Source organism: Oncorhynchus kisutch, unplaced genomic scaffold, assembly GCF_002021735.2.
Source record: "Oncorhynchus kisutch isolate 150728-3 unplaced genomic scaffold, Okis_V2 Okis06b-Okis10b_hom, whole genome shotgun sequence".
NCBI lineage: Eukaryota > Metazoa > Chordata > Actinopteri > Salmoniformes > Salmonidae > Oncorhynchus > Oncorhynchus kisutch.
Window position 1 is genome coordinate 4,703,013 of NW_022261983.1, and position 27,189 is coordinate 4,730,201.

Below are 27,189 nucleotides of genomic sequence, written 5' to 3' on the forward strand. Positions count from 1 at the left end.
TCAGTCCTATTGCCTTAGCTTGTGCAACAGGTGAGTACTGTATGTATGGCTTTATGGTGGATCAGTAGCTATTGGTGAGAGACCTGCTCAGAAGCATAGTGACGTTGTCACGCTATTGTGATATATAAATACCAGCGCAGCAGCCAGCCTCCCTCTCCAAATGGACTAGCCGAAAAGCTCCAGATGAATTAACTGCATTCCCACCTTCAAATGAATTCTGCACCCTGCAGAGCTGGAGCTTGCTGTTTTACTTTGCTAACAGTAAACTACACATTCATCACAATCAAACAAGATACTTTGATTTGATATGAAAATGTATCTTAGTTTACATAACAATAATGATTAGATTGTGGGCGTTTTGAGATCAGCAAAGATGCAACAACGGATTATTGAGTGTGTGCTGCTCCCGCTTGGAATTGAGACGAGGACTTGTTGACTTGATCGTTGTGTAACATAGTCAACGTTTCGTTGCTTTGATACAAGTCTTTAACAGCACCACGTCGATAAAGGCGCGCGTCTGAAGTGGAAAAGACATGGAAATGCGCACAGCGCGAACGGCTAAACTCGGACGTGCCATGGACAGTGTATGAAACGCTCAGGTAAGTCTTTCAATAGAAATTAATAAAGCGAGCAAATATGTTAGTTTTTTTCATGGGAATTATTAAAACAAGATTAAAGTTACATGGTTTAATATGTCCCTAAGCAATGTAATATTAGGTTTGAATTATTGGTGTGCTTGGTGAAAACAAGACTACTCTAACACTTACGGAGGAGCTACTGTACACCTGGATGGCGCGTACCCAAACTGTGAACAGGACGTTAGTGCAGTAATTTTACACGCTACACCAGAGAGGGAAACAGATGCGTGGGTGGAAGCAGAATCAGTAGTACTAGATCTCTTCTGCAAGGAATCTCTTGATTTGGGGTCCAATGTGTGTATATGACGACAACCATATTTCTCATTACATCAAAAATAAAGCTGAGTAAAAATTCTACAACCATCTGCAGTCAATTCATTAACCTCATTCATTAATCAACAATTGAACAGTTGCTGGCTAGCTGCAGTGGTGGCCTGCCCATTTGGGCTTTAGGGGCAGAACCCCACATGTGATTGGTAAAATTGTAAAAAAAAGAAAAGATATATAATTCATGATTATGTTTTAAATGTTTCATAAAAGTGTGGCAAATGTGTACATTTCCCTGTTTAAAAAATATATTGTTCAAAACAAGTGATGCAGTCACTTACTACTCTGCCCCTCATTGACTCAGCAGCCCAGTGGGCGCATAGGCCGTGCGAACTTTGCTTGGATTGTTTTGCCACCTATTTTATATGAGGGAGAACTGCCCCAATGAAATCACAATTTTATAGCATACATTTTTACAGCACTAAATAAATGGACCACCCTGGAGTGCTCAAATGTTCACTCAGTCAGAACTTCTGGGTCTGCTTTAGTCTTCCTCCCAATGAGTCTCTCACACCAGACAGCTTACTTCTGCTTGAGACTAGATCTGCTCTATCAGGTACAGATGACGCTAAAGCAAAAAGCTAATTGTATTTAACTTGTAAATAATCACAACAGTCATGGAAGCCTGAGACCTGATCAACCGTACATCTACATCCAACAAGAGTCAAAGGACAGAGCTATACACTAGCTAGAACCTTCTCATCGCAGATCTGGTTGGGCAAAAAAAGCATGACTGTGGCTGGTCAATTGTATTGTTTTCCCCATGGTGTTTATCAGGCGACATGTTGTGTTGACTTACACAGCGTAAATCTGTGTTTATCACAAAGCATGATCAAATTAATTAGCTAGTTATAGTAACTTTGAGAAACATTGTGAAATAGTTTGGTAGTGTCATGACATAAGGCGAGACACAGGAGGCATATGGTTGGAGTCTTACAATGTTTATTAATACAAAAGGAGTAGGCAAGACAATGGTCATGGACAGGCAAAAGGTCAAAACCAGATCAGAGTCCAGGAGGTACAGAGTGGCAGACAGGCTTCTGGTCAAAGTCCAGAAACAGGCAAGGGTCAAAACCAGGAGGACTAGAAAAAGGAGAAATGCAAAAAGCAGGAGTACGGGAAAAACGCTGGTTGACTTGGAAACATTCAAGACGAACTGGCACAGAGAGACAGGAAACACAGGGATAAATACAGTGGGGAAAATCAGCAGCACCTGGAAGGGGTGGAGACAATCACAAGGACAGGTGAAACAGATCAGGGCATGACAGGTAGATTTTTGGGTCATTTGAACCCTTTATCTACCTTTGATAAGCAGATAGCTAGCTATAGCTAGCTGGTAGCTTGTTAGCTCCCATGCCAATTTCAAGTCTTTCTAAACGAATATCTGACTAACTTGGAAATAGGAAGTTATTTCAGAATGAAAGTTAACTTGCTAGCACATCATGCTTTGTGACATTATGTTAGCCATCCACAGTTAGATAATGTGTTTTCACTTATAGCATCTGCATGCTTGTTGCATTCTCCCTGGGGCACTTGTTCATTTGTGAGCTGGCTGCTCATTCTAAATAGACCCCCACCCCTGGGTTTCAACCAATCACAGCCACCACTGGCTAGCTGTCTGTACTTTGTAGGCCAGAACAAATGCACATCAATTGATTTTGTTGACAAAACATACCTGGTTCTCCGAGGACGGTGGCTACAGCATTCCATGCTTTTTCTTTGGACAAAGCGTCCTTGTATTTGGGGTTGCTGAGGGTCGTACAGCAAAGGGTGCTTCTCAACTTCGATGATCAAACGGGTGGCATCCATTTTGCCAACTTTGTCCTGTCAAATCAGAATAACTTCTAAGGAGGGTTGGGGGAGGGTCTACTCTACAGCATCCTCTGCCTCTAAAGATAATACAAGGTAGACCATCAGCTCTGCAACTGCCTTTCGGTTCATCAGCTGGTTTGAACGTTTAAATGTTTCTAATAAACCTATTGCTACTATACATATAACCTACCTCCAGGGGCGGCAGGGTAGCCTAGTGGTTAGAGCGTTGGACTAGTAACCGAACAAATCCCCGAGCTGACATGGTACAAATCTGTCGTTCTGCCCCTGAACAGGCAGTTAACCCACTGTTCCTATATAAGAATTTGTTCTTAACTGACTTGCCTAGTAAAATAAAGGTCAAAAATAAAAATGAACTAGGAAGACAACAATCAAATGTATTTATAAAGCCCTTCTTACATCAGCTGATGTCACAAAGTGCTGTACAGAAACCCTGCTTAAAACCCCAAACAGCAAGCAATGCAGGTGTAGAAGCACCTAAAACTACAGTTTTATTTTTATGTGATTTTCATACAGGTAGCCTTCTACTATTGCCACGTCCGTCTTATAGAGGAGACCAAGGCACAGCATGATGAGAATACATTCTTCTTTAAATGAACGAAGAACACTTAACTATACAAACCGAACATGATGCTATGAACAACAAATGTCAACACAGGCAACTATACATAGACATAACGACACAGGCAACTATCCAAGGAATATGGCTACCTAAATATGGTCCCCAATCAGAGACAACGATAAACAGCTGCCTCTGATTGAGAACCAATCTAGGCAACCATAGACATATATACACCTAGACTAGAAAACCCCATAAACATACAAAAACCCAGAGACAATACAGAAACTACACAAACCACCCTTGTCACCCCCTGACCTAACCAAATAATATAGAAAACAAAGATAACTAAGGTCAGTGCGTGACAACTATTGTGTTGATGTAACCTACTACTATTATTCATGTTTCTATTACATTTTCACTATGAAGCTGAGTGAATATGTTTTTTAAGTGTCAAAAAAAGATTTAGGCACTTTGTATGGTGTTTACGCATGTGGATCTGAGAAAAATAGACTCCAAACCTAATTTTAGGTTGCTGCTACAGCAGCTGCACAACACCTAGACTTTATGCACGTGCTGATATAGTAAGTAACATTGACTACAGAATGACTCTTATCAACTCCATATCAAGCAAGTCTCACGGAAATCCACGCGTGGCATAGCTAGCCCGTTACATACTCTTATTATTATTAGTGTGCTTGCTGAAGGCAAGACCACTCTAGATCTCTTACGTAATAATATGAATCATATTTTGGGTGGCATAAATTAACGTGGGCTTGAATGAGAACAATTGTAATACATTGGTAGGTATTCAACATTGTCCTGCTCCTAAGCTAATTAAGCTACAAGAACTACTTTAAAATGTTCAGGCTATCCTAACTACAAAATTCCATAAAACCTTTCTAAACTACATAAATAAATGTATTTGCATAAATTTGCATAACACTTAATGGATTCAATGCCAGCCATAAGAACAAAGTGGTGGACATTTTAAAAGCTACCGCTCTTTAACCATTTCAGCTACAAACATTAAAACAACTTTAAAAATGTCAAAACTTTATAAATTATAACTATTGACATTTGCATAAATTACCCATCTAAAATAGCAGTAACTCTTGAACCACTCAAGTTAGAAACACCAAACCAACTTTTACTTATTTAGGCTATCAATCAATCAATCAATCAATCAATCAATCAATCTTTCAATCTAGCTACTTTTTCAACTGTAACCGGTCACTACGATTACTACTGCAGTCACTAGCACTACCATAAATACTTCAAGACAAGCTAGCAAGCACACACATATTCTTTAGGAAATGTACTTTTCCAGTATGTATGTGTTATTGTTTTCACATGGCTGAACCAACTTTATATGTATTATACAATTGTAAAATGGGAACAATTCAAACATGAACATTTTTTGCCTGCAGGCTTTTGCATTGATATGCAGCATTGCCTGTGTCTAGTTTTTTTATTAGTTCACTGACTGAATGTGAAACTATCTGACTTGACGTTAGGTATTTGCCCAGCGTCACTTATACATAGCATTTTACTGTGACTGAAGTCACCCGGAGATGAGCTGATTTATTGCCAGGACATCCATGTCTTTAAAGATAAGAATGTTCCAATGTGGTTAGCTAAAAATGTCATAAGATACTTCACAAGGCCATCATCCAGAGTTTCAAATGAACAGATATGCCACTTTTCCAGTTCGTTCTTGTTGCAGGTCGCGTTGACAGGAATTAGAATTTGACTATAGAAAACCATGCCTTTGTTATGTGTGACATGACAATTGGAGAGAAAGAAGATTACACAGGCAGCCAAATTCTGATCTTTTGCCCAATTATTGTCAAAAGAGCTGATCTGATTGGTCAAAAGACCAGTAAGCAGCTAAATATCCGAATTGGGCTGCCTGTGTAAATGCAGCCAAAGAAGAGGTGTGGAAAGAATGTCACCATGCAGGTTTGCAGATAGTTACCACATTTCCATCCAACCATTTTTCTGTGTAAAAGGTAAGTGGTATGTAGGAGGGCATTTTCATCGCCATGTGGATTTCCACAAGTGATCACATAACCTTTCACATGTGAATTCATGTTGTTTTGGAACACTTCACAAGTGATGATATTTCACATTAACCTTCACATGTGAATTCATGTGGTTTTGGAACAGTTCATAAGTGATGATATTTCACATTAACCTTCACATGTGAATTATAATGTTCACATAATGCACTGCAAGCAAAAATGTGTCGTTAAGATGTCCCTGGAACATCCTGAAATAGCCACAGTGTTTTCTACTTACAAATGTGATGTACATGATTACATTGTGTATGTATATTTATACAGTCATTATTAGTCAACATGTTCTCACCCGGGATTTGAACTCACAACTTCTTAGTTCCTGGTATTCTGATTCTCCTGCTATGCCACCATGGCTGTGTGAATAACTGAGTTCACCTGTACACTGAGTTCACCTGTACACTGAGTTCACCTGTACACGGAGTTCACCTGTACACTGAGTTCACCTGTACACTGAGTTCACCTGTACACTGAGTTCACCTGTACACTGAGTTCACCTGTACACTGAGATCACTTCCGACACTTTGGACTTCAAAGTAAATCTCAGCATTGTATGAAGAAAAACTATTTGATTTATCATAGTGATTCAGGAGTAACGTTTAAACATAATAACATTAGACAACTATACAAAAAAATATCTAATTGCTGAAATAAGTAAATAGAATCAATTATGAGAGAATAGTCAGATTAACTGATAACTAAAATAGCAGTGCAGATGGTACTCTTTTGCTAAGTGCAGAGATGTTTTATAGGTCCTGAATCTGATGGGCCTTCTGAGAAGGTTACAGACTTTGTGGTGCAGCAGAAACATCAGCATACCCAGGTGGGGTCATATTGAAAAGTCACTACTACGTGATCATGCCAAATGTAATCATATTGTCAATGATACAAGATTTATACACCATTTTAGCTGAACAGCATACCACTAACTTAAAACCTCCATTTCATTACTTCTCTTACAACAACAAAAAATCACATGAAGAGAATAACATGTTTTCACTCATTTCAATTTTCACGTGAAAATTAAATGAGCATTTTTACATGTGAAAACTTAACTTTCACATGTGGAATTGCATTTTCACATGTCAAAAACTGTCACTTGAAAATCTAACTTGCACTTTAACGGGAAAAACTTTAAAAAGTTGTCACATAGTTTCATGGTATGAAATTTTACATCCCCATGTTGTCACATTTATTTCACATGAGATCATGTTTTTATATGTGTAGTTTCATGTTGTCACATGTTTCTTTTCCATGTTGTCACATGTTATCACATTAACTTCACATAAGATCACATATGAAATTGATATGGTTTTTCCTGTAAGGGAACTGCAGTCACTATCACTACTATAATGTATTTCAAAACTATAAATACTTTAAGACAAGCTATCAAGCACACAAATGTTCTTTAGGAAATGTACTTTTGTAGTTTGTTTATTTCTTCCACTCAGTCTAGCACTTAAACCGCTTACGCATTCAACACTAAACAACAGCCCAACTTCGATTGCTTGAGATTTTTTCCCTTCTATTTCTACCTTTTCTACTACAACATTTCTTAAGTGCATTTCACCAAATGCATTTCAAGGGCAATACAAGTGCCTGTAACACTTTATTTTAAGGGTCCATAATGAACCATTTATAAGGCATTTAAAGGGCATTTGCTTACCATTTATTAATCATTACTCCCACATTTGTAAACGTTAGTAAGCTAATTATTCACACGTATATATCTTTCCTTTAACATCCTGTGTTGTGTGCTTATTCTTTTACCAGGTACTACAGAATGTCTACCAATGGCATGCCCATCTTTTTTACACTGGTCACTCCAAACATTTATGGAAGATTTATATACATAGCACTCACTTTAGATGAAAGAATGCAAAAATAGTTCACTTGATTAGTAAATGGTTTATTCATGTGGGAGTAATGCTTAATAAATGGTGAACAAACCATTTATAAATGGCTAATAAATGGTTTATTGCAGATCCTTAAAATACCACTTGAATGGTCAAACCTTAACGCTACTCCCCTTGAACCGTTTAAGCTATCAAAACCAAACAAATGTTGAAATATGCAGACTGAAACAATATAATAATTGCGCACAGCTTTTTGATACTATTTATACTTTTCGAACCAGAAACATTTGAAATGTGCATTACAATGGTAACATTAAGAAGCCAGCATACATCCAAATGAGGAAAAAATATATTACCCTTCAGAAATACTTGTAATAGGCCTTTGATTATTTTGTAATTTAAAAAAAAGTAAGGGCAGATTGCATCATCTGTGGATCTATTGAGGGGGTATGCAAATTGGAGTGGGTCTAGCGTTTCCGGATGAAGGAGTTGATATGAGCCATCACTGGCCTTTCAAAGCGGTAGTCATTTAGGCAGGTTACCTACGCTTTCTTGGGCACAGGGACTTTGGTGGTTTTGTCTGAAATGGCTAAATGTATCAACTTGACCAATCCACATTTTGTATTTTGCCCTCAAAAACATATATTTTTTAAAAGATCAAATGTTTTGTGGATTTTCTATGTAACTTTCTTTTAGTAATATTTTGTTGTCCTTTATGGCTTAACTTGGAGACATAACCAGGGTTTAAATTGGACCCAACCCGCCAGGTAACACTCCAAATGAATGGCTCAGAAATAAGAAAGAATCATTTTTAACACACTTTAATTATTATACTCAGATAGGCTAGGTTGCCTTTTTACAGAATGGCATTACAGAATTTGCACTTCCAAATGTGGAAACATTGCTACTGCAGCATGCTAACAACACCTTTTCACATGTGAGGTGAATAACACTATTTCACCATCACACGTGAAAGGGAGATTTTCACCTGTGGAGTTTTCGTACATGTGAAAATGCAAATGTGATTTTTACACGGTTGTTTTTTACATGTCTTGGTGTGGGCTCTGGAGTGGAACAGCGGTCTAATGCACTGCATCACAGTGCTATAAGTGTCATTACAGACCCTGGTTCGATTCCAATCACATCCGGCTGTGATTAGAAGTCCGATAGGACGGCACACAATTTGATTTTAAAATGTTGAACTGCATATCTAAAATTCACATGTTGAAGTGAAACAGCTAATTTCACATGTGCAACTGCAACTCACATGGAAAGATGGTGTTAATATGTGAACTCCACATGTGAAACTGCACATTTTACGTCCTTTTTTATAAAGGGAGTATGCAACAGAAAAATCAAAGAATCCCACTGTTGAATAGTTGAACTATTCAATTGTTCAGCCTATAATATATTCCTCTCGAAGGCGTATTCAAATTGCGAGTGCTGCACAGGGAGAGAAATATGTATGCCCTGTCACTCACTGTACAACATTCTTAATGCAGTCGCAGGAAAACACACCTTTGAAAGCAGTTTTGATGGTCACTGTTAAAAGAGGAGAATCACTTGTCTTTCTACTGTTACTACAGATGTAGGATCTTCATTTCACCTGTATTGTCGCAGCAAAATAATCCTGCAGCAACAGGATTTGAATATTTAGTCCATTGGCTGCGTGCCAATGGAATGTTCTTTTTTTGGGGGGGGGAGGGGCATTCAAGTCATTAATGTGCTGATGCGACAATAATCATACAGACACACAACACATACTGCTCAGAGATACATCTGGGTCTAAGGAGATGCGATAGGTAGTGTTTGTCATGATGTTTTAGTTTAGGACCTGTACACAATGCAATTTTTTGGAATCATTGCATTTGTTCAACCATGGGTCTTACAGGGTTAAGCTATGAACTTCAATCCAATGTTGAAATGTGCAGACTAACTCAACTCAGATGGCTTGCATTCGGCTATTTATACTTTTTGGATTTATAACCATTTAACATTTGCATAAATGAACATGGGTTTGAATGAGAAGTATACGAATACAGTGGTAGCTATTCAAAACGGTCCTGCTCCTTGGCTACAATACCAACTTTAAGATGCTTAGGCTGTCCTAACCTCAAGTTCTCTAAAACCTTTAGAAACTATAATGACATAATATAGACTATAATGTCAAAACATTAGGAAAACACTCACTGACCAGGTGAATCCAAGTGAAAGATATGATCGTTTATTGATGTCACTTGTTAAATCCACTTCAATCAGTGTGGATGAAGGGGAGGAGACGGGTTAAAGAAGGATTTTTAAGCCTTGAGTCAATTGAGTCATGGATTGTGTATGTGTGTCATTCAGCGGGTGAAGGGGAAAGACAAAAGATTCAAGTGCCTTTGAACAGGGTATGGTAGTAGGTGCCAGGAGGGGGGGGGGGGGGGGGGGTGCAACTCAATATTAGGATGTTTGGTATACTCTATGTATATAGATATAATGCTAATAAACTTTAACCATTTCAGCTACAAATACCATTTAAGCTTTTAAAAACGTTAAATTATACAGAGTGGCTACGCTAAAGATACTGAGATGTTTGCGCATGTGCAGGATCGAGTCCTTTCAGCTGTTGCCTTAGTGCTCACTCATTTCCTGACTCCCCTGCCGCTTGTTCAAACAAACTTAGTTCATTGTCTGTTGTAACAGTAATCAAAGCAAACATGAGAACGACACAACAGGCAGTCTAGCAATTTCATGTTCTTTTTTCAGGAGAGGAGTTGGCCTACATGCAGCTATTTAGGCAAGCTAGATGTACACAGCATATCAAAAAGCAAGCCACAGACAGGCAGTAAGTAACAATTTGATGTGCAAGCAATATCCGTTACAACAGACAGATAGCCTTCATATATATATATATATATATATATACACACACACCCACACACACACCACACACACACACACACACACACACACACACACACACACACACACACACACACACACACACACACACACACACACACACACACACACACACACACACACACACACACACACAGAGAGGACAAAACATTAGGAACACCTGCTCTTTCCATGACATAGACTGACCAGGTGAATCCAGGTGAAAGATATGATCCTTTATTGATGTCACTTGTTAAAGAAGGATTTTTAAGCCTTGAGACAATTGAGACATGGATTGTGTATGTGTGCCATTCAGATGTTTTGTACCCTCAGTGTTTATATTTTTTGAATGTTTGTTCAAGTCGCCAACAGGTTTTTATTTCAGCTGTTCAGAAATATGAGGCAGAGACATAGGTAACATCATCATCTCAGTCAAAGTGGTTGAGGCTTCAGAAGAGGGTGACTAAAGCATCAAGTAAAGAGACAGACTTGAATGTGTGTATTAAATAACACATGCGCAGAACATGATTCTGATTATTCGTTTCGGGAAAAATGAATGTACTGTAAGCATTTTGTTGGATGGTGTATACCATGTGTATTCTGGAAATATCATTAAAACAACTTGACATTTTAAACTTGACCTGTACAAGCTAGAGACACCAAACCAACTTTCACATTTTCAGGCTATCCTATCCTATCAACCATAAATACTTCAAGACAAGCTAGAAAGCACACACATTGTCTTAGGAAGAGTCCTTTTCTATTTCTTTTAACTGCAATAATGAGTTTTTCACTCATGTGGGCTTATGCCAGTAATGGACATTTAGTAGCTTTTCCCAACATTTTAATCTTAATGTGGGAATGCCTGTCACTGTGTAATATACTCTTATTAATCTGCATAAGAAATTAGGTTTATAAGAAATTAAAATCAACCCACTGGCAGTTTATCTTCAATGTGTCCATTATGAATCTTTTATGGACAGACTACATAAACATAAAAAAAACGAATTACGTGACATTTTAGTTCTGGGTAAACTGAGATTGGTCCTTTATAGATTGAAAAGTGTAGTTTGAAGAGGCAATCTGCAGTTCAAAATATTACAAAGCAGCCACCCCGCCACTTGTATTGGTAAACAGCTGAGGGGCGGGGCTTGAGTAATATAACCACTCACAAATCCATAGACAAAGCTATGGATGCAAGGATTGTTTTAAAGCTATAGTGGTTGTTTACATGGACTTTGTTTACAAACATTGACGTAAAACAAGCGTATATTTTGGCTTCTGATGGGTTCCTACAGTTGAACTAAGCTCATGAGGCTTTGATAAAGTATATTATTCAACAATCAACGGCTATATATCAATCCTTTAACGGTGCCGAAATGGATGTAGTAACTGCAGATTGCCTCTGTAAATGGCACAAACATAAGTTATTAAACAAAGTCAAGTTATGTTTACTTTATTTTCTGTATACATTTGAATATTATATAACCAATTTTTGGGCACTGGAAAGTGCAATTTTGTGAAAATAGTGAAAATAGAAAGTGAAAATAGAAACTGTCATGATTTTTGCGCTAATAGAGTCAGACAATTATGTCCTTACAATAGTTTTGATTTAGATTGACAGAAATGTCAAACCGATTTATGCAACTTCGCCTCCATGCCACATGCAATTGTTTATAGTCACAACACTAGGCTGTTGAATGGACGTCATTCCAATGTTTTGGACTGCGGTTCAATGAATCCCCACATCAGACCACTTATTGGCGCAACAGGTTTCAGGAGCTAGGGCTAGGGGTTTACTCAGAAACACTGACCCATCATGAACAATAAAATGTCAACCCTTGACCTAGCCTTGACCGAGTCTTCAATCAGATACACCCAGCATTGTCCAGGACTTGCACGCCATTGACAGACTAGCCAGATTGTTACGTCCATTCTTGGACTTAGAATTCATAATATAAACCCATTGAAGAGTATAAGAGTTTAATTCCACTGTCGTACCCCATCAGAACCAAACAGAACCCCATCAGAACCCAAATATAACCATGTTTTACCCCTTTGTTTGTAAACAATGCAATTGTAAACAAACATTGTATAGCCTCAAAACAAGGTTAAAAGTATAATTTGGATATCTTGGATGGTCTGTCCTTGCATCCATAGCTCTGTCTATGAACTGGTTACATTTCTCCAACCCCATCCTTCAGCTATTTACCAAGTCAGTGGCAGGGTGACCACTTTGGTTACATTTCTCCAACCCCATCCTTCAGCTATTTACCAAGTCAGTTGCATGGTGACCACTTTGGTTACATTTCTCCAACCCCATCCTTCAGCTATTTACCAAGTCAGTGGCAGGTTGACTGCTTTGTAGTAAGGCATGAGGAATACGTGGAAGAAGTGCTTGGATGTATGCCTGCCTGAGGTAGTCCATGAAAATGTGCTGTTTTTCTGATGAAGTACAGAGTGAACAGTGTCAATATGGGCCCCCTGCACAGAGAATGTCCATGTGCTGTTGTGGGTGAACAAAGTGGAGTGGTGAAGCAGTATAGTAGAAAACACAAACATTGAAACATCACTCAACCTCTCATCCATAAGATGGTTTTCATAGACAAATGTCAGAATGACTAATGATGTTCAATTCTATTCTAATTTATTCTATATTATTCTTCTATTATGTTCTTTTCAAAATGTCCATTAGAATGTATATTAGAATGTCTATTTTAGAATGTCTATTTTCCATCCTCAATAACTGACTTTTTATTTTCAGCCTTATGGGCCATTTCCTGATTCATCTCCCTGACCTCCACCCCCACCCCCACCTTCCCGCTATGAATCCCCAAGACTGCACCTCCATCCCTGGGGATTTCAACCTCTCCTCCTCCAGGGGCTACTCCACAGTCACCAACCTCTTCATGAACGAGTCCGGCGAGAGCGCTCCCTTCCAGGACAGCAGCACCGTTATCACCGCAGTAATCTCTATGACTGTATTCATGGTGGGCCTCCTGGGCAACACGCTGGCCATCTATGTGGTCCTGCGCTATGCCAAGATGAAGACTGTCACCAACATGTACCTTCTGAACTTAGCCCTGGCAGATGAATTGTACATCTTAGGACTTCCCTTCCTGACCACCCAGAACGTGCTCTCTTATTGGCCGTTCGGGCAGTTTCTGTGCCGCGTGGTCATGACGGTAGACTCCATCAACCAGTTCACCAGCACCTTCTGCCTGACCGTGATGAGCATTGACCGCTACCTGGCCGTGGTGCACCCCATTCGGAGTGTCAAGTGGCGGCAGCCGAAGGTGGCTAAGATCATAAACGGGCTGGTGTGGGTGGTGTCGTTCGTGGTGGTGCTGCCGGTCACCATCTACTCAGATGTTCAGGACCGCTTCAACTCGTGCAACATGAGCTGGCCTGATCCCCAGGAGCTGTGGTCAACGGTCTTCATCCTCTACACGGCCATCTTGGGCTTCTTCGTCCCCCTGCTGATCATCTGCCTCTGCTACCTGCTCATCATCATCAAGGTATAGTTGGGTTGTACTATAACCCACATCCTCTTTAGTATTATGTTGTTCATTGTTTGTTCATTGTTTAAGGCCCCTTCTATTTGTTTGAGACCCAATTCCATTTGTTTGAGACACCATTCTATTTGTTTGAGACACCATTCCATTTGTTTGAGGATCCATTCCATTTGTTTGAGACACCATTCCATTTGTTTGAGACACCATTCCATTTGTTTGAGGATCCATTCCATTTGTTTGAGACCCAATTCCATTTGTTTGAGACCCCATTCCATTTGTTTGAGGATCCATTCCATTTGTTTGAGACCCAATTCCATTTGTTTGAGACCCCATTCCATTTGTTTGAGGATCCATTCCATTTGTTTGAGACCCCATTCCATTTGTTTGAGACCCCATTCCATTTGTTTGAGGATCCATTCCATTTGTTTGAGACGCCATTCCATTTGTTTGAGACCCCATTCCATTTTTTTGAGACCCCATTCCATTTGTTTGAGACCACATTCCATTTGTTTGAGACCTCATTCCATTTGTTTGAGACCTCATTCCATTTGTTTGAGACCCCATTCCATTTGTTTGAGACCTCGTTCCATTTGTTTGAGAGCCCATTCCATTTGTTTGAGACCCCATTCCATTTGTTTGAGACCTCATTCCATTTGTTTGAGACCCCATTCCATTTGTTTGAGAGCCCATTCCATTTGTTTGAGACCACAACCCATTTGTTTGAGACCCCATTCCATTTGTTTGAGACCCCATTCCATTTGTTTGAGAGCCCATTCCATTTGTTTGAGACCCCATTCCATTTGTTTGAGACCCCATTCCATTTGTTTGAGACCTCGTTCCATTTGTTTGAGAGCCCATTCCATTTGTTTGAGACCCCATTCCATTTGTTTGAGACCACCCACACCAGACCCCAATCCATTTGTTTGAGGATCCATCCCATTTGTTTGAGACCCCATTCCATTTGTTTGAGACCCCATTCCATTTGTTTGAGGATCATTCCATTTGTTTGAGACCCCATTCCATTTGTTTGAGACGCCATTCCATTTGTTTGAGACCCCATTCCATTTTTTTGAGGGCGCCTTCCATTTGTTTGAGGCCCCAATGAATTTGAGTCCTTAATCCCTTCTTCTCACTGTCCCAAACTGAATTCTAATGGTTCTTAGGTTTGTTTCTATTTCCAAACCCAATGGACCAGTGCCTTAGACCCTGGCCTGGGCCTAAAACCTCTCCAAACCACTATAAATCCTCTCAATATAGTGATCTTCAAAGGTGTCCATGTCCAGAGCTATTCCTTCACAAAGTCACAGACAAAACCTCCCATTCATTACAGGTGAAGTCTGCCGGGGCCAGGGCGGGCCTGACCAGGCGGCGCCGCTCCGAACGCAAAGTCACCCGCATGGTGGTCATCATCGTGGTGGTCTTCGTCATCTGCTGGCTGCCCTTCTTCACCACCAACATAGTCAACCTCGTCTTCATCATACCAGAGAACAGTGTCACCGCCGGCGTCTACTTCTTCCTGGTCATCATGACCTACGTCAACTCCTGTGCCAACCCGCTCCTCTACGGCTTCCTGTCTGACAACTTCAAGCAGAGCTTCAGGAAGGTCCTGTGTCTCCACAAGGCGAACGGGGTTGGGGTGGGGGACGGAGGAGACATGGGGAGTGGAGGGGGACGTCCCATATCCCCTAGGCTGGAGAGGGTGGAGACGACGCAGCAGCATGACCCGCTCTTCACCCCCCGGATCATGGACTTCAACAATGGACACATGCAGAACAACCAAGTAGGTAAATCTATAGAAATAAAACGACTAGAACGGACATTCGCAATAAAGTGAACGTTCTGTGATGGGTGGACTACTAATTCTATGGGTCAATATTCTACCCAAGAACTGTGAATGGCTGTCAGGTATCAATTATTTTGGTCAGTCTGCCAAAGATAATCTTGAAGGCTGTCCGTTTCATTCATTGGTAGTCAACCTCAGTATACAATATAACTAGATTCACAGCCAATTTATATGTAATTTATATTTATCTAAATGATAGTACTTGATAGTTTTTTTCACCTGCAGAGCATCTTAAGAAGTAGAATAGATTAATAAGCACTTACTACACAGGGCGTTTAGCCTTCTCCTTGGCCCACAACAGCTTTACAGCATAGAGGGTGAGAGGAGCTGAAAAATCACTCTGGAAGCCTAACACAGTAAACCCTCCTGATCAGAAGCTTTGGCGCTGAGGGGATCCAGTGTACTGTGTGCTGATAGTTAGTTACACCCACTAGTACTGTAAATGGGTACCACTGATTTCTCCTCTACGGTTGATGCCTCCAGTGTATTTTTAATTTTTTATTCTGATTGCTATGCATTTCGCTAGTATTTTTGCATCACAACATTGACGTGTAAGGGCCCTCCAGTTTTTTAGATAGACTGGGTCTTTATATTTGCCATCTAGGTCTTGTTTTAATAATAGAGAAATCAGACCTTTCTGCTGAGTACCTGACAGACTACCATTTCTATAGGAGTAGTTAAAACAAACAGTGGCGCTTTTAGTATTTAAAGAAGGCTTGATATACCTCACCTGGTATCCCATCCAGCCCTGGGGTTGATATACCTCACCCGGTATGCCATCCAGCCCTGGGGTTGATATACCTCACCCGGTATGCCATCCAGCCCTGGGGTTGATATACCTCACCCGGTATCCCATCCAGCCCTGGGGTTGATATACCTCACCCGGTATGCCATCCAGCCCTGGGGTTGATATACCTCACCCGGTATGCCATCTAGCCCTGGGGTTGATATACCTCACCCGGTATGCCATCCAGCCCTGGGGTTGATATACCTCACCCGGTATCCCATCCAGCCCTGGGGTTGATATACCTCACCCGGTATGCCATCCAGCCCTGGGGTTGATATACCTCACCCGGTATGCCATCCAGCCCTGGGGTTGATATACATCACCCGGTATGCCATCCAGCCCTGGGGTTGATATACCTCACCCGGTATGCCATCCAGCCCTGGGGTTGATATACCTCACCCGGTATCCCATCCGGCCCTGGTGTTGATATACCTCACCCGGTATGCCATCCAGCCCTGGGGTTGATATACCTCACCCGGTATGCCATCCAGCCCTGGGGTTGATATACCTCACCCGGTAAGCCATCCAGCCCTGGGGGTTGATATACCTCACCCGGTATGCCATCCAGCCCTGGGGGTTGATATACCTCACCCGGTATGCCATCCAGCCCTGGGGTTGATATACCTCACCCGGTATGCCATCCAGCCCTGGGGTTGATATACCTCACCCGGTATGCCATCCAGCCCTGGGGTTGATATACCTCACCCGGTATGCCATCCAGCCCTGGGGTTGATATACCTCACCCGGTATGCCATCCAGCCCTGGGGTTGATATACCTCACCCGGTATGCCATCCAGCCCTGGGGTTGATATACCTCACCCGGTATGCCATCCAGCCCTGGGGTTGATATACCTCACCCGGTATCCCATCCAGCCCTGGGGTTGATATACCTCACCCGGTATGCCATCCAGCCCTGGGGTTGATATACCTCACCCGGTATCCCATCCAGCCCTGGGGTTGATATACCTCACCCGGTATCCCATCCAGCCCTGGGGTTGATATACCTCACCCGGTATGCCATCCAGCCCTGGGGTTGATATACCTCACCCGGTATGCCATCCAGCCCTGGGGTTGATATACCTCACCCGGTATGCCATCCAGCCCTGGGGTTGATATACCTCACCCGGTATGCCATCCAGCCCTGGGGTTGATATACCTCACCCGGTATGCCATCCAGCCCTGGGGTTGATATACCTCACCCGGTATGCCATCCAGCCCTGGGGTTGATATACCTCACCCGGTATGCCATCCAGCCCTGGGGTTGATATACCTCACCCGGTATGCCATCCAGCCCTGGGTTGATATACCTCACCGGTATGCCATCCAGCCCTGGGGTTGATATACCTCACCCGGTATGCCATCCAGCCCTGGGGTTGATATACCTCACCCGGTATCCCATCCAGCCCTGGGGTTGATATACCTCACCCGGTATCCCATCCAGCCCTGGGGGTTGATATACCTCACCCGGTATGCCATCCAGCCCTGGGGTTGATATACCTCACCCGGTATCCCATCCAGCCCTGGGGTTTATATACCTCACCCGGTATGCCATCCAGCCCTGGGGTTGATATACCTCACCCGGTATCCCATCCAGCCCTGGGGTTGATATACCTCACCCGGTATCCCATCCAGCCCTGGGGTTGATATACCTCACCCGGTAAGCCATCCAGCCCTGGGGTTGATATACCTCACCCGGTATCCCATCCAGCCCTGGGGTTGATATACCTCACCCGGTAAGCCATCCAGCCCTGGGGGTTGATATACCTCACCCGGTAAGCCATCCAGCCCTGGGGTTGATATACCTCACCCGGTATCCCATCCAGCCATGGGGTTGATATACCTCACCCGGTATGCCATCCAGCCCTGGGGGTTTCCAGACTGAAAGGATTTAATGGCATCAACAAGTTCTTCCTCTGTAATTTGATCTTTCTGTACATTTGTTAATGTTCTATTTTTTATATTATTTGGAAAGAATTCCTTTTAAAATACCATTTGGAGAATCATAGATTCTTCAGTAACGAGTTTCTGCAAATTATTTTTGTTAGTGTTCCTGTATTGGAGATTCAAAATGTCTCCATATTCCATCCAGTTTGCTTTATTTTTGTAATAGATTACATTAGATCATTCTTGAATAAGTTATTTTTGTTGTTCCTCTAACTTATTTGGTATCTCTGTAGTATCGTTTTTATTGCTATCTACCTGTACCATTAGTTAATGTATATCCCTTGTTAGTCTTGGCTCTTTTGCCAGAAACTTCTTTGTTATTATTGATGAATATTGAATTGAATGACCCCTGAAGGTACATCTGAAGGTATCCCAAACAATAAGGGGATTTGCTGAACCTATACTATACTGGAAAAATTCAGTTATAAATGATTTTGTCTTAGTTAAAATAAGTTGTCCTCCCGTAAACTATGATGAAATGTCCAATATCCCCATCCACATGGATAATATATAAGAGTTATGTGAATGCCAATTAGATGATGATCCGATCTCATTCTGTTTACTATTAAAACTTTTTGTTTGTAGAGTGATTACCTTTACGATATTCAAAAGGATCCACCTTCCTTGCGAATCATTCCTGACTATTTGCACATTCAGATCTACATTTTTGGTAATTTATATCACACCTTTTGAGTTCCTGTCACATTCATCGTATGAAGGAGGCCCAGGCGCAGTGTGAATAGAGTTCCACATATTTTTTATGAACTGAAACTCACCAAAACAAAACAACAAACAACCTAACAAAACGTGAAGCTACTAGTGTGTACACAGGCACCTAACTGTAGACAAGAAAGTGGACACCAGAAAGTGGAAAAAAAGGCATGCCTAGATATGATCCCCAATAAGAGACAACGATAAACAGCTGTCTCTGATTGGGTACCATATCAGGCCAACATAGACTTACAAAACCCCTAGACATACAAACGTACCCACCCTAGTCACACCTTGACCTAACCAAAATATATAGAAAACAGAGATATCTAAAGTCAGGGCGTGACAGTACTCCCCCCCCCCCCCCACAAAGGTGCGGACTCCCGGCCGCAAACCTGAACCTACAGGGGAGGGTCTGGGTGGGCTTCTACCCTCGGTGGCGGCTCCGGTTCTGGATGCAGTCCCCGCTCCCTACACTGATCCCTCCGCTTCTGTGGAACCGGACCGTGGATTGTTGTCGGAGACCCCGGACTGGGAACCATCGCCGGAAGCTCCGGACTGGGGACCGTCGCCGGAAGCTCCGGACTGGGAACCGTCGACCAGAGGCTCCGGACTGGGAGCGGGGACAGGGAAGATGGTTAAAATTGATGGGAAGATGGATGGAGCCAAATACAGGACCATTCTGGAAGAAAACCTGATGGAGTCTGCAAAAGACCTGAGACTGGGACGGAGATTTGTCTTCCAACAAGACAATGATCCAAAACATAAAGCAAAATCTACAATGGAATGGTTCAAAAATAAACATATCCAGGTGTTAGAATGGCCAAGTCAAAGCCCAGACCTGAATCCAATCGAGAATCTGTGGAAAGAACTGAAAACTGCTGTTCACAAATGCTCTCCATCCAACCTCACTGAGCTCGAGCTGTTTTGCAAGGAGGAATGGGAAAAAAATTCAGTCTCTCGATGTGCAAAACTGATAGAGACATACCCCAAGCGACTTACAGCTGTAATCGCAGCAAAAGGTGGCGCTACAAAGTATTAACTTAAGGGGGCTGAATAATTTTGCACGCCCAATTTTTCAGTTTTTGATTTGTTAAAAAAGTTTGAAATATCCAATAAATGTCGTTCCACTTCATGATTGTGTCCCACTTGTTGTTGATTCTTCACAAAAAAATACAGTTTTATATCTTTATGTTTGAAGCCTGAAATGTGGCAAAAGGTCGCAAAGTTCAAGGGGGCCGAATACTTTCGCAAGGCACTGTAATTGAGTACGTGTGTGTTCATATCCATTTCATAATGTTCAGATATTTTTACAGTCCCATGCTTTCTTTTTTTGTAACCTGAAGTACCTGTAGAATTTAGTACAGCCATGGTGTCATCCATGTCCTTGTTCAGTCGTGGCTGATAATATACACTACCGGTCTAAAGTTTTCTTTATTTAGATTATTTTCTACATGGTAAAATAATAGTGAAGACATCAAAACTATGAAATAACACATATGGAATTATGTAGTAAAAAAAAGCATTATATATTTGAGATTTTTCAAATAGACACTCTTTGCCTTGATGACAGATTTGCACAATCTTGGCGTTCTCTCAACCAGCTTCATGAGGTACTCACCTGGAATACATTTCATTTAACAGGTGTGCCTTCTTAAAAGTTAATTTGTGGAATTTATTTCCTTCTTAATGCGTTTTAGCCAATCAGATGTGTTGTGACAAGGTAGGGGGTTATACAGAAGATAGCCCTATTTGGTAATAGACCAAGTCCATATTATGTTATGTTTAGCTCAAAACAGCAAAGAGAAATGACAGTCCATCATCACTTTAAGACACTAAGGTCAGTCAATCTGGAAAATTTCAAGAACTTTGAAAGTTTCTTCAAGTTCAGTCACAAAAAAACCAAGTTACCAGCCTCAGAAATTGCAGCCCAAATAAAGTTTGAGTAATAGTAATAGTAATAGACACATGAAATTGCTGCAAAGAAACCACAACTAAAGGACACCAATAATAAGAGGAGACTTGCTTGAACCAAGAAACACAAGCAATGGACATTAGACCAGTGGACATTTTGAGATTTTTGGTTCCAACCGCCGTGTCTTGGTGAATCGCGGTGTGGATGAACGGATGATCTCTGCATGTGTATTTCCCACCGTAAAGCATAGAGGAGGAGGTGTTATGGTGTGGGGGTGGTTTGCTGGTGACACTGTATGTGATTTATTTAGAATTCAAGGCACACTTAACCAGCATGGCTACCACAGCATTCTGCAGCGATACACCATGCCATCTGGTTGGGCTTAGTGGGACTATCATTTGTTTTTCAACAGGACAATGTCCCAACACACCTCCAAGCTGTATAAGGGCTATTTGACCAAGAAGGAGAGTGATGGAGTGCTGCATCAGATGACCTGGCCTCCACAATTCCCCGACCTCATCCAAATTGAGATGGTTTGGGATGAGTCGGACCGCGGAGTGAAGGAAAAGCAGCCAACAAGTGCTCACCATATGTGGGAACTCCTTCAAGACTGTTGGACAAGCATTCCAGGTGAAGCTGGTTGAGAGAATGCCAAGGTGTGCAAAGTTGTCATGAAGGCAAAGTGTGAAGGCAAAGTGTAGCTATTTGAAGTGCATTAACAACGTTGTCACCAAAGTAACTATACGTACATATGCCAACCAGAAGCCGTGGATTACAGGCAACATCCAAACTGAGCTAAAGGCTAGATCTGCCACTTTCAAGGAGCGGGACACTAATCCGGACGCTTAAAAAAAAAATCCTGCTACGACCTCCAACGAGCCATCAAACATTCAAATCTTCCATACAGGACTAAGATCGAATCCTACTATGCTGGCTCTGATGCTTGTTGGATGTGGCAGGGCTTGCAAACTATGAACGATTAGGGAAACCCAGCCACAAGCTGCCCAGTGACGTGAGCCTACCAGACGAGTTAAATTCCTTCTATGCTCATTTCAAGGCACGCAACACTGAGCCATGCATGAGAGCACCAGCAGTTCCGGATGACTGTGTGATATCCCTCTCCATAGCAGATGTGAGTAAGACCTTTAAGCACGTTAACATTCACAAGGCCGCGGGGCCAGACGGATTACCAGAATGCGTACTTAGAGCATCCACTGGCCAGCTTGCAAGTGTCTTCACTGACATTTTCAACTTTTCCCTGACCCAGTCTGTAATACCTACATGTTTCAAGTAGACTACCATAGTCCCTGTGCCCAGGAAGGCCAAGGTAACCTGTCTAGATGACTATCGCCCAGTAGCACTTATATTGATAGCCATGAAATGCTTTAAAAGGCTGGTCATGGCAAAGACCATCATTTCAAACACCCTGGACCGACTCCAATTCGCAACAACACATCCTCCACGCTGACCCTTAACATGGGGGCCCCTCAGGGGTGCATGCTTAGTCCCCTCCTGTACTTCCTGTTCACCCATGACTGTGTGGCCGCACACAACTCCAACACCATCATTCAGTTTGCTGAAGACACAACAATGGCTTGCCTGATAACCAACAATGATGAGACAGTCTATAGGGTGGAGTTCAGTGACCTGTCAGTGTTGTGCCAGGACAATAACCTCTCCCTATACATTAGCAAGACGAAGGACCTGATCGTGTACTACCGGACCTAGAGAGCCTAGCATTCCCCAATCCACATCGACGGGGCTGTTGCAGAGTGGGTCGAGAGCTTCAAGTTCCTCGGTGTCCACATCACTAAGGAATTATCATTGTCCACACACACCAACACAGTCACGAAGAAGGCATGACAATGCTTCTTCCCCCTCAGGAGGCTGAAAAGATTACCATGGGCCCTTAGAAAGTTCTACAGCTGCAGCACTGAGAGCATCTTAACTGGCTGCACCCCCTACTTATTATGGCAACTACTTGGCATCCGACCGCAAGGCACTGCAGAGGGTACATCACTGGGACCAAACTCCCTGCCATCCAGGACCTCTATACCAGGCGGTGTCAGAAGAAGGCCTTAAAAACGGTCAAGGACTCCAGCCACCCAAGTCATAGACTGTTCTCTCTGCTACCACATGGGAAGCGATACTGATGCACCAAGTCTGGTACCAAAAGGACCCTTAACAGCTTCTACCCCCAAGCCATAAGACTACTAAATAGTTAGTCCGGGTAGCTATTGGTTAACTATAACTTTCTGCATTGACCCTTTTTAGCACTAACTCTTGCATTTACGTTGCTTTAACTGTTTATTATCTATCCTGTTGCATAGTCACTTTATCCCTATAAATATGTACACATCTACTTCAATTACCTTGTACCCCTGTACATTGACTTGGTTCTGGTACCCCGTGTATATAGCCAAGTTATCGTTACTCATTGTGTATTTATTCCTCGTGTTACTATTTATCTTTTTTTCTCCCAGCATTGTTGGGAAGGGGCCGTAATTCATCATTTCACTGTTAGTGTACACCTGTTGTTTACGATGCATGTGGCAAATACATTTTCATTGCATTTGATTCAACACCAAGCTCAGAGCCTTGGGTCTGGACACCACGTCTGCAACTGGATCCTGGACATCCTGACGGGCAGACGACAAGCTGTCAGGATTGACAAGCCAATCTCCAGCACACTGACTCTTAACACAAGGGCCCCCCAGGGGTGTGTCCTGAGTTCTCTGCTGTAGGTCTATTAACCAACAACGGCGAATCAGCCTAAAGGGAGGAAGTAAGTGAACTGGCATTGTGATGCCAGGACAACAACCTTTCCTCAACATCAGCAAAACAAAGGAGTTGATTGTTGACTTCAGGAAGCAGAGGGGGGAACATGCCTGATCCACATCAATGGGACTACAGTAGAGTCATGTTCCTCGCTGTCCACATCACCAAGGACATGACATGGACCAACAACACCACCACAACACCGTCTCTGCTTCCTAAGGCGGCTGAAGAAATTCCAAATAGTACTGCTGACCTGTTGCATCACGGCCTGGCACGGGAATTGCTTCATCCACGACTGCAAGGTCCTCCAGCTGTTGGTGAAGAAGGCCCAGTACATCACTGGGACCGTGTTCCCACCCATCCAGGACATCTACTCAAAACATTGCCTGGGGGCGGGCAGTAGCATCATCAAGGAACCCACACACCCCAGTCACTCCTTTACCGTCGGGCAGATGGTATCGGAGCATGAGGTCTGATAGCTACAGACTCAGACACAGTTTCTATCTACAAGCCATCAGACTGCTGAACTGGTCTGACCACCTCCACTGACTCTGCACACCTTAGCACATATGCACTCACTTAATCACTCACACAACCTCACAGATATGCAGTCATCCACACACACACACACACAATCACACAATCACACAATCACACACATTTATGCTACACACAAATCACAACTGCTGCTACCAGACTCTTATTATCATTGTTAAATACTGCACAATTTATACACTTGCCAACCAATCGCCACTTCCCCAAAACACGTGTAAATATTGGACTATAAACTGTGCCTTCATATATTATACTTATGCAAAAATAAAAATGATATTGTACTGAGCCATTTACTTTATATTTGAATTCTTATCTTTTATCATGTCTTACTGTTGTTGCGTTGTCAAGAAGGAACCTGCTAGTAAGCATTTCGTTGGATGATGTTTACCATGTGTGTCCTGTACATAAGACTAATAAAACATAAAAGTTCACTTGTTCGTGTGTGAATGGATTTCTGGTGATCTCCTTGGAGTGACTTGTCTCCATCTGAGAGCTGTGTCTGTGCCTAGTACTCCCTGTTAGTGTGAATGTGTTTCTATGATGCCATAATGTGAGAATACATAACAAATCAACAGCAGCTCTGTGTGACATATCAGACAGAAGATGCTCAAAGAGATGTCCTCTTTTCTATTATATCTTAAAAGAGATTTATCATCTCTTTTACAGTTTGAAGATTAAAAACAAATCATGACTGACGGGGGAATGGGCGGGGGGGGGGGGGGGGGGCAGACGGACGGATGGGGGGGACGGATGGACGGATGGGGGGCGAAAGGGGAGTGTGCTGGTCGTGCTGGTCGTTGTTTGTAATGTCTAAATGTATCTCTTGCTGTCTTTGCAGTGTGTTCAAATTGAGACTTGTGCCAACATGACGACGGAGCTTCTGCCCTTAGAGAGCCCAGTGATTGATCAGTCTACGCTATGATGAGGCCTGATAGGTCAGTCTACGCTATGATGAGGCCTGATTGGTTAGTCTACGCTTTGATAATCCCTGATTGGTCTGTCTACGCTTTGATGAGCCCTGATTGGTGAGTCTACACTTTGATAAGCCCTGACTGGTTAGTCTATGCTTTGATGAGCCAAGCCACCTCCCTCTCCATCACGACAAACAATCCATCATTGGGAGCCCTCCCACTGTCAACTCATGTAGCTCTTGACCAATGACCTGTTTCGGATGATACAGGAAGAAGAGGTACATGGGACTTCAAAGAACACTTCCTGTTCTGACACTACACTGAACGATTTCTGCGATGACACCTCTCCTATTTGTCAGTATAATCCTCAGACATTTACAGCGCATTGCACCACTTGAAGGGGCTGGGGGGAGGACGGCTCATAATAAGGGCTGGAACGGAGCGAATGGAATGACATCAAACACATGGAAACCATGTTCAATGTATTTTTTATACCATTCCACTGATTCCGCTCCAGCCATTACCACAAGCCCGTCCTCCTCAATGACGGTGCCACCAACCGCCTGTGCATTGCACCAGCTTGGTGTCATGGAACCAGCAAGAGCACATTCTTCCATGTACTTTATAGATTCCTTACATATACTATAAGGAAATCATATTTTTTAGACTGTGAATGGGTAGAAACTTGCCCTAGATTAAAATGCCCTAGAAAAGGAACCTGAGTATTCCCTTCACTTTATATGAACTGGATCATTTGATTTCATCAGAAATGTTGTGAATTGAAATGGATTGTCGTCTTTGTGAGCTTGGAACTTTCTGTATGTAGGTATGTACTGGGCCTTCATCACTATGTAGGTAAGGCCATGACGGGAACGTACTACACACACTGTCTATGACCCTTGTCCATTTGTCACTATGATCACCTGTAACAAGTCCCAAAGGCTCATAATTCCCACCTGTGGACTCATGGATGGTTTCTGCTCTGGACAAAGTTAGTTCAAGCTGGGATGACCAATGAAATGGTACTAGAGGAAACCTGCATTGTGGAAAAAGAACACTGTCCCCGAACAGAGAGAATGATGATAATGATGATGTCAATCAAATAGATGAATCTGGCGTACAGTACTCACTGTATCTATGGCATAATGTTATAACTGAGGATCCTATTCATATTATTGATACATTATTGTTATTTGTTGGGTATTATTGTTATAAACTTGGGTAGTTGTTCCAAGTGTTTTGGTTATTTTAATGCGTTTATTTGTGATTAATGGATCCCCTTGACCTTTTATTGGAGATTGAAGCACTGATGCAACTTCATTTTGCTTGACCTTGCCTGAGGTCATGTTCTTTAGGCACCATATGGAATAAAACGGGCTGAAACAGGGAGGGACTACCTCCTAGACTAATGTCCAGTAAGATACACAGATGTTAATTTCACCTTTTGAATTGTTTTCCCTTGCATGCCCTACTGAACAATCTGCGTACAACAGCATAGTCGTCGCTGGCTGATGGAAAGCACTCATCTCCAAAACACATTTCTTCAGGAAATGGAAGAAATGACCATATTGTCCCATTATTGAACATACAATTCTGGAACTTCAGGAGCTATTTTGAATACATTGTCTTGGTCCTAGAGTCATTAAATTTTCAGAGTACATTGAAAGGAGTTACTGCTTTCAATTAAATAAAAAAATGTAAATGGCAAAAATGGTGTTTTCATCAGACAGTGATTAATCTGCTGTACACACATGCAGTATTTTATGGATGAGCTTTAACTGTATTGATTTCAATGAGCACACAATCCACACTGACTGTCTTACAGTCATATATGACAGGGTCAAGATTTATACAGTAAGTTATTATCTGTGTATTCTACTCTGGGATTACACCGTGGTCAAGTAAATGTCAAAAAAGTTGCTGTTACTTATGCTAATTATTTTAAATAATACCATAGCATTATTGCTAATGTGTACCATCTGGACATGTGTTCAAAATGTTTCATTTCAGTGTTATTGTTTTAATAAAATGACAAAATACAATTGGTTCGATCAATATG

At 42.1% G+C, this 27,189-nt stretch overlaps 1 protein-coding gene across 2 annotated transcripts; it reads left to right on the forward strand.

Annotated features, from left to right (window-relative positions):
- The first annotated feature begins 71 nt into the window (after positions 1-71).
- On the forward strand, positions 72-27,189 carry LOC109876716 (somatostatin receptor type 5). Of its 2 annotated transcripts, none has more exons than XM_031814151.1 (4): positions 72-599; positions 12,936-13,689; positions 15,017-15,470; positions 25,058-27,189. In XM_031814151.1, the coding sequence occupies exons 2-4, from the start codon at positions 12,940-12,942 to the stop codon at positions 25,069-25,071; spliced, it is 1,218 nt and encodes a 405-aa protein (XP_031670011.1). In that variant the 5' UTR covers positions 72-599; positions 12,936-12,939; the 3' UTR covers positions 25,072-27,189. The 2 variants fall into 2 exon arrangements, with proteins under 2 accessions (XP_031670011.1, XP_031670010.1); XM_031814150.1 differs by having other exon boundaries at positions 75-599; positions 15,017-15,466.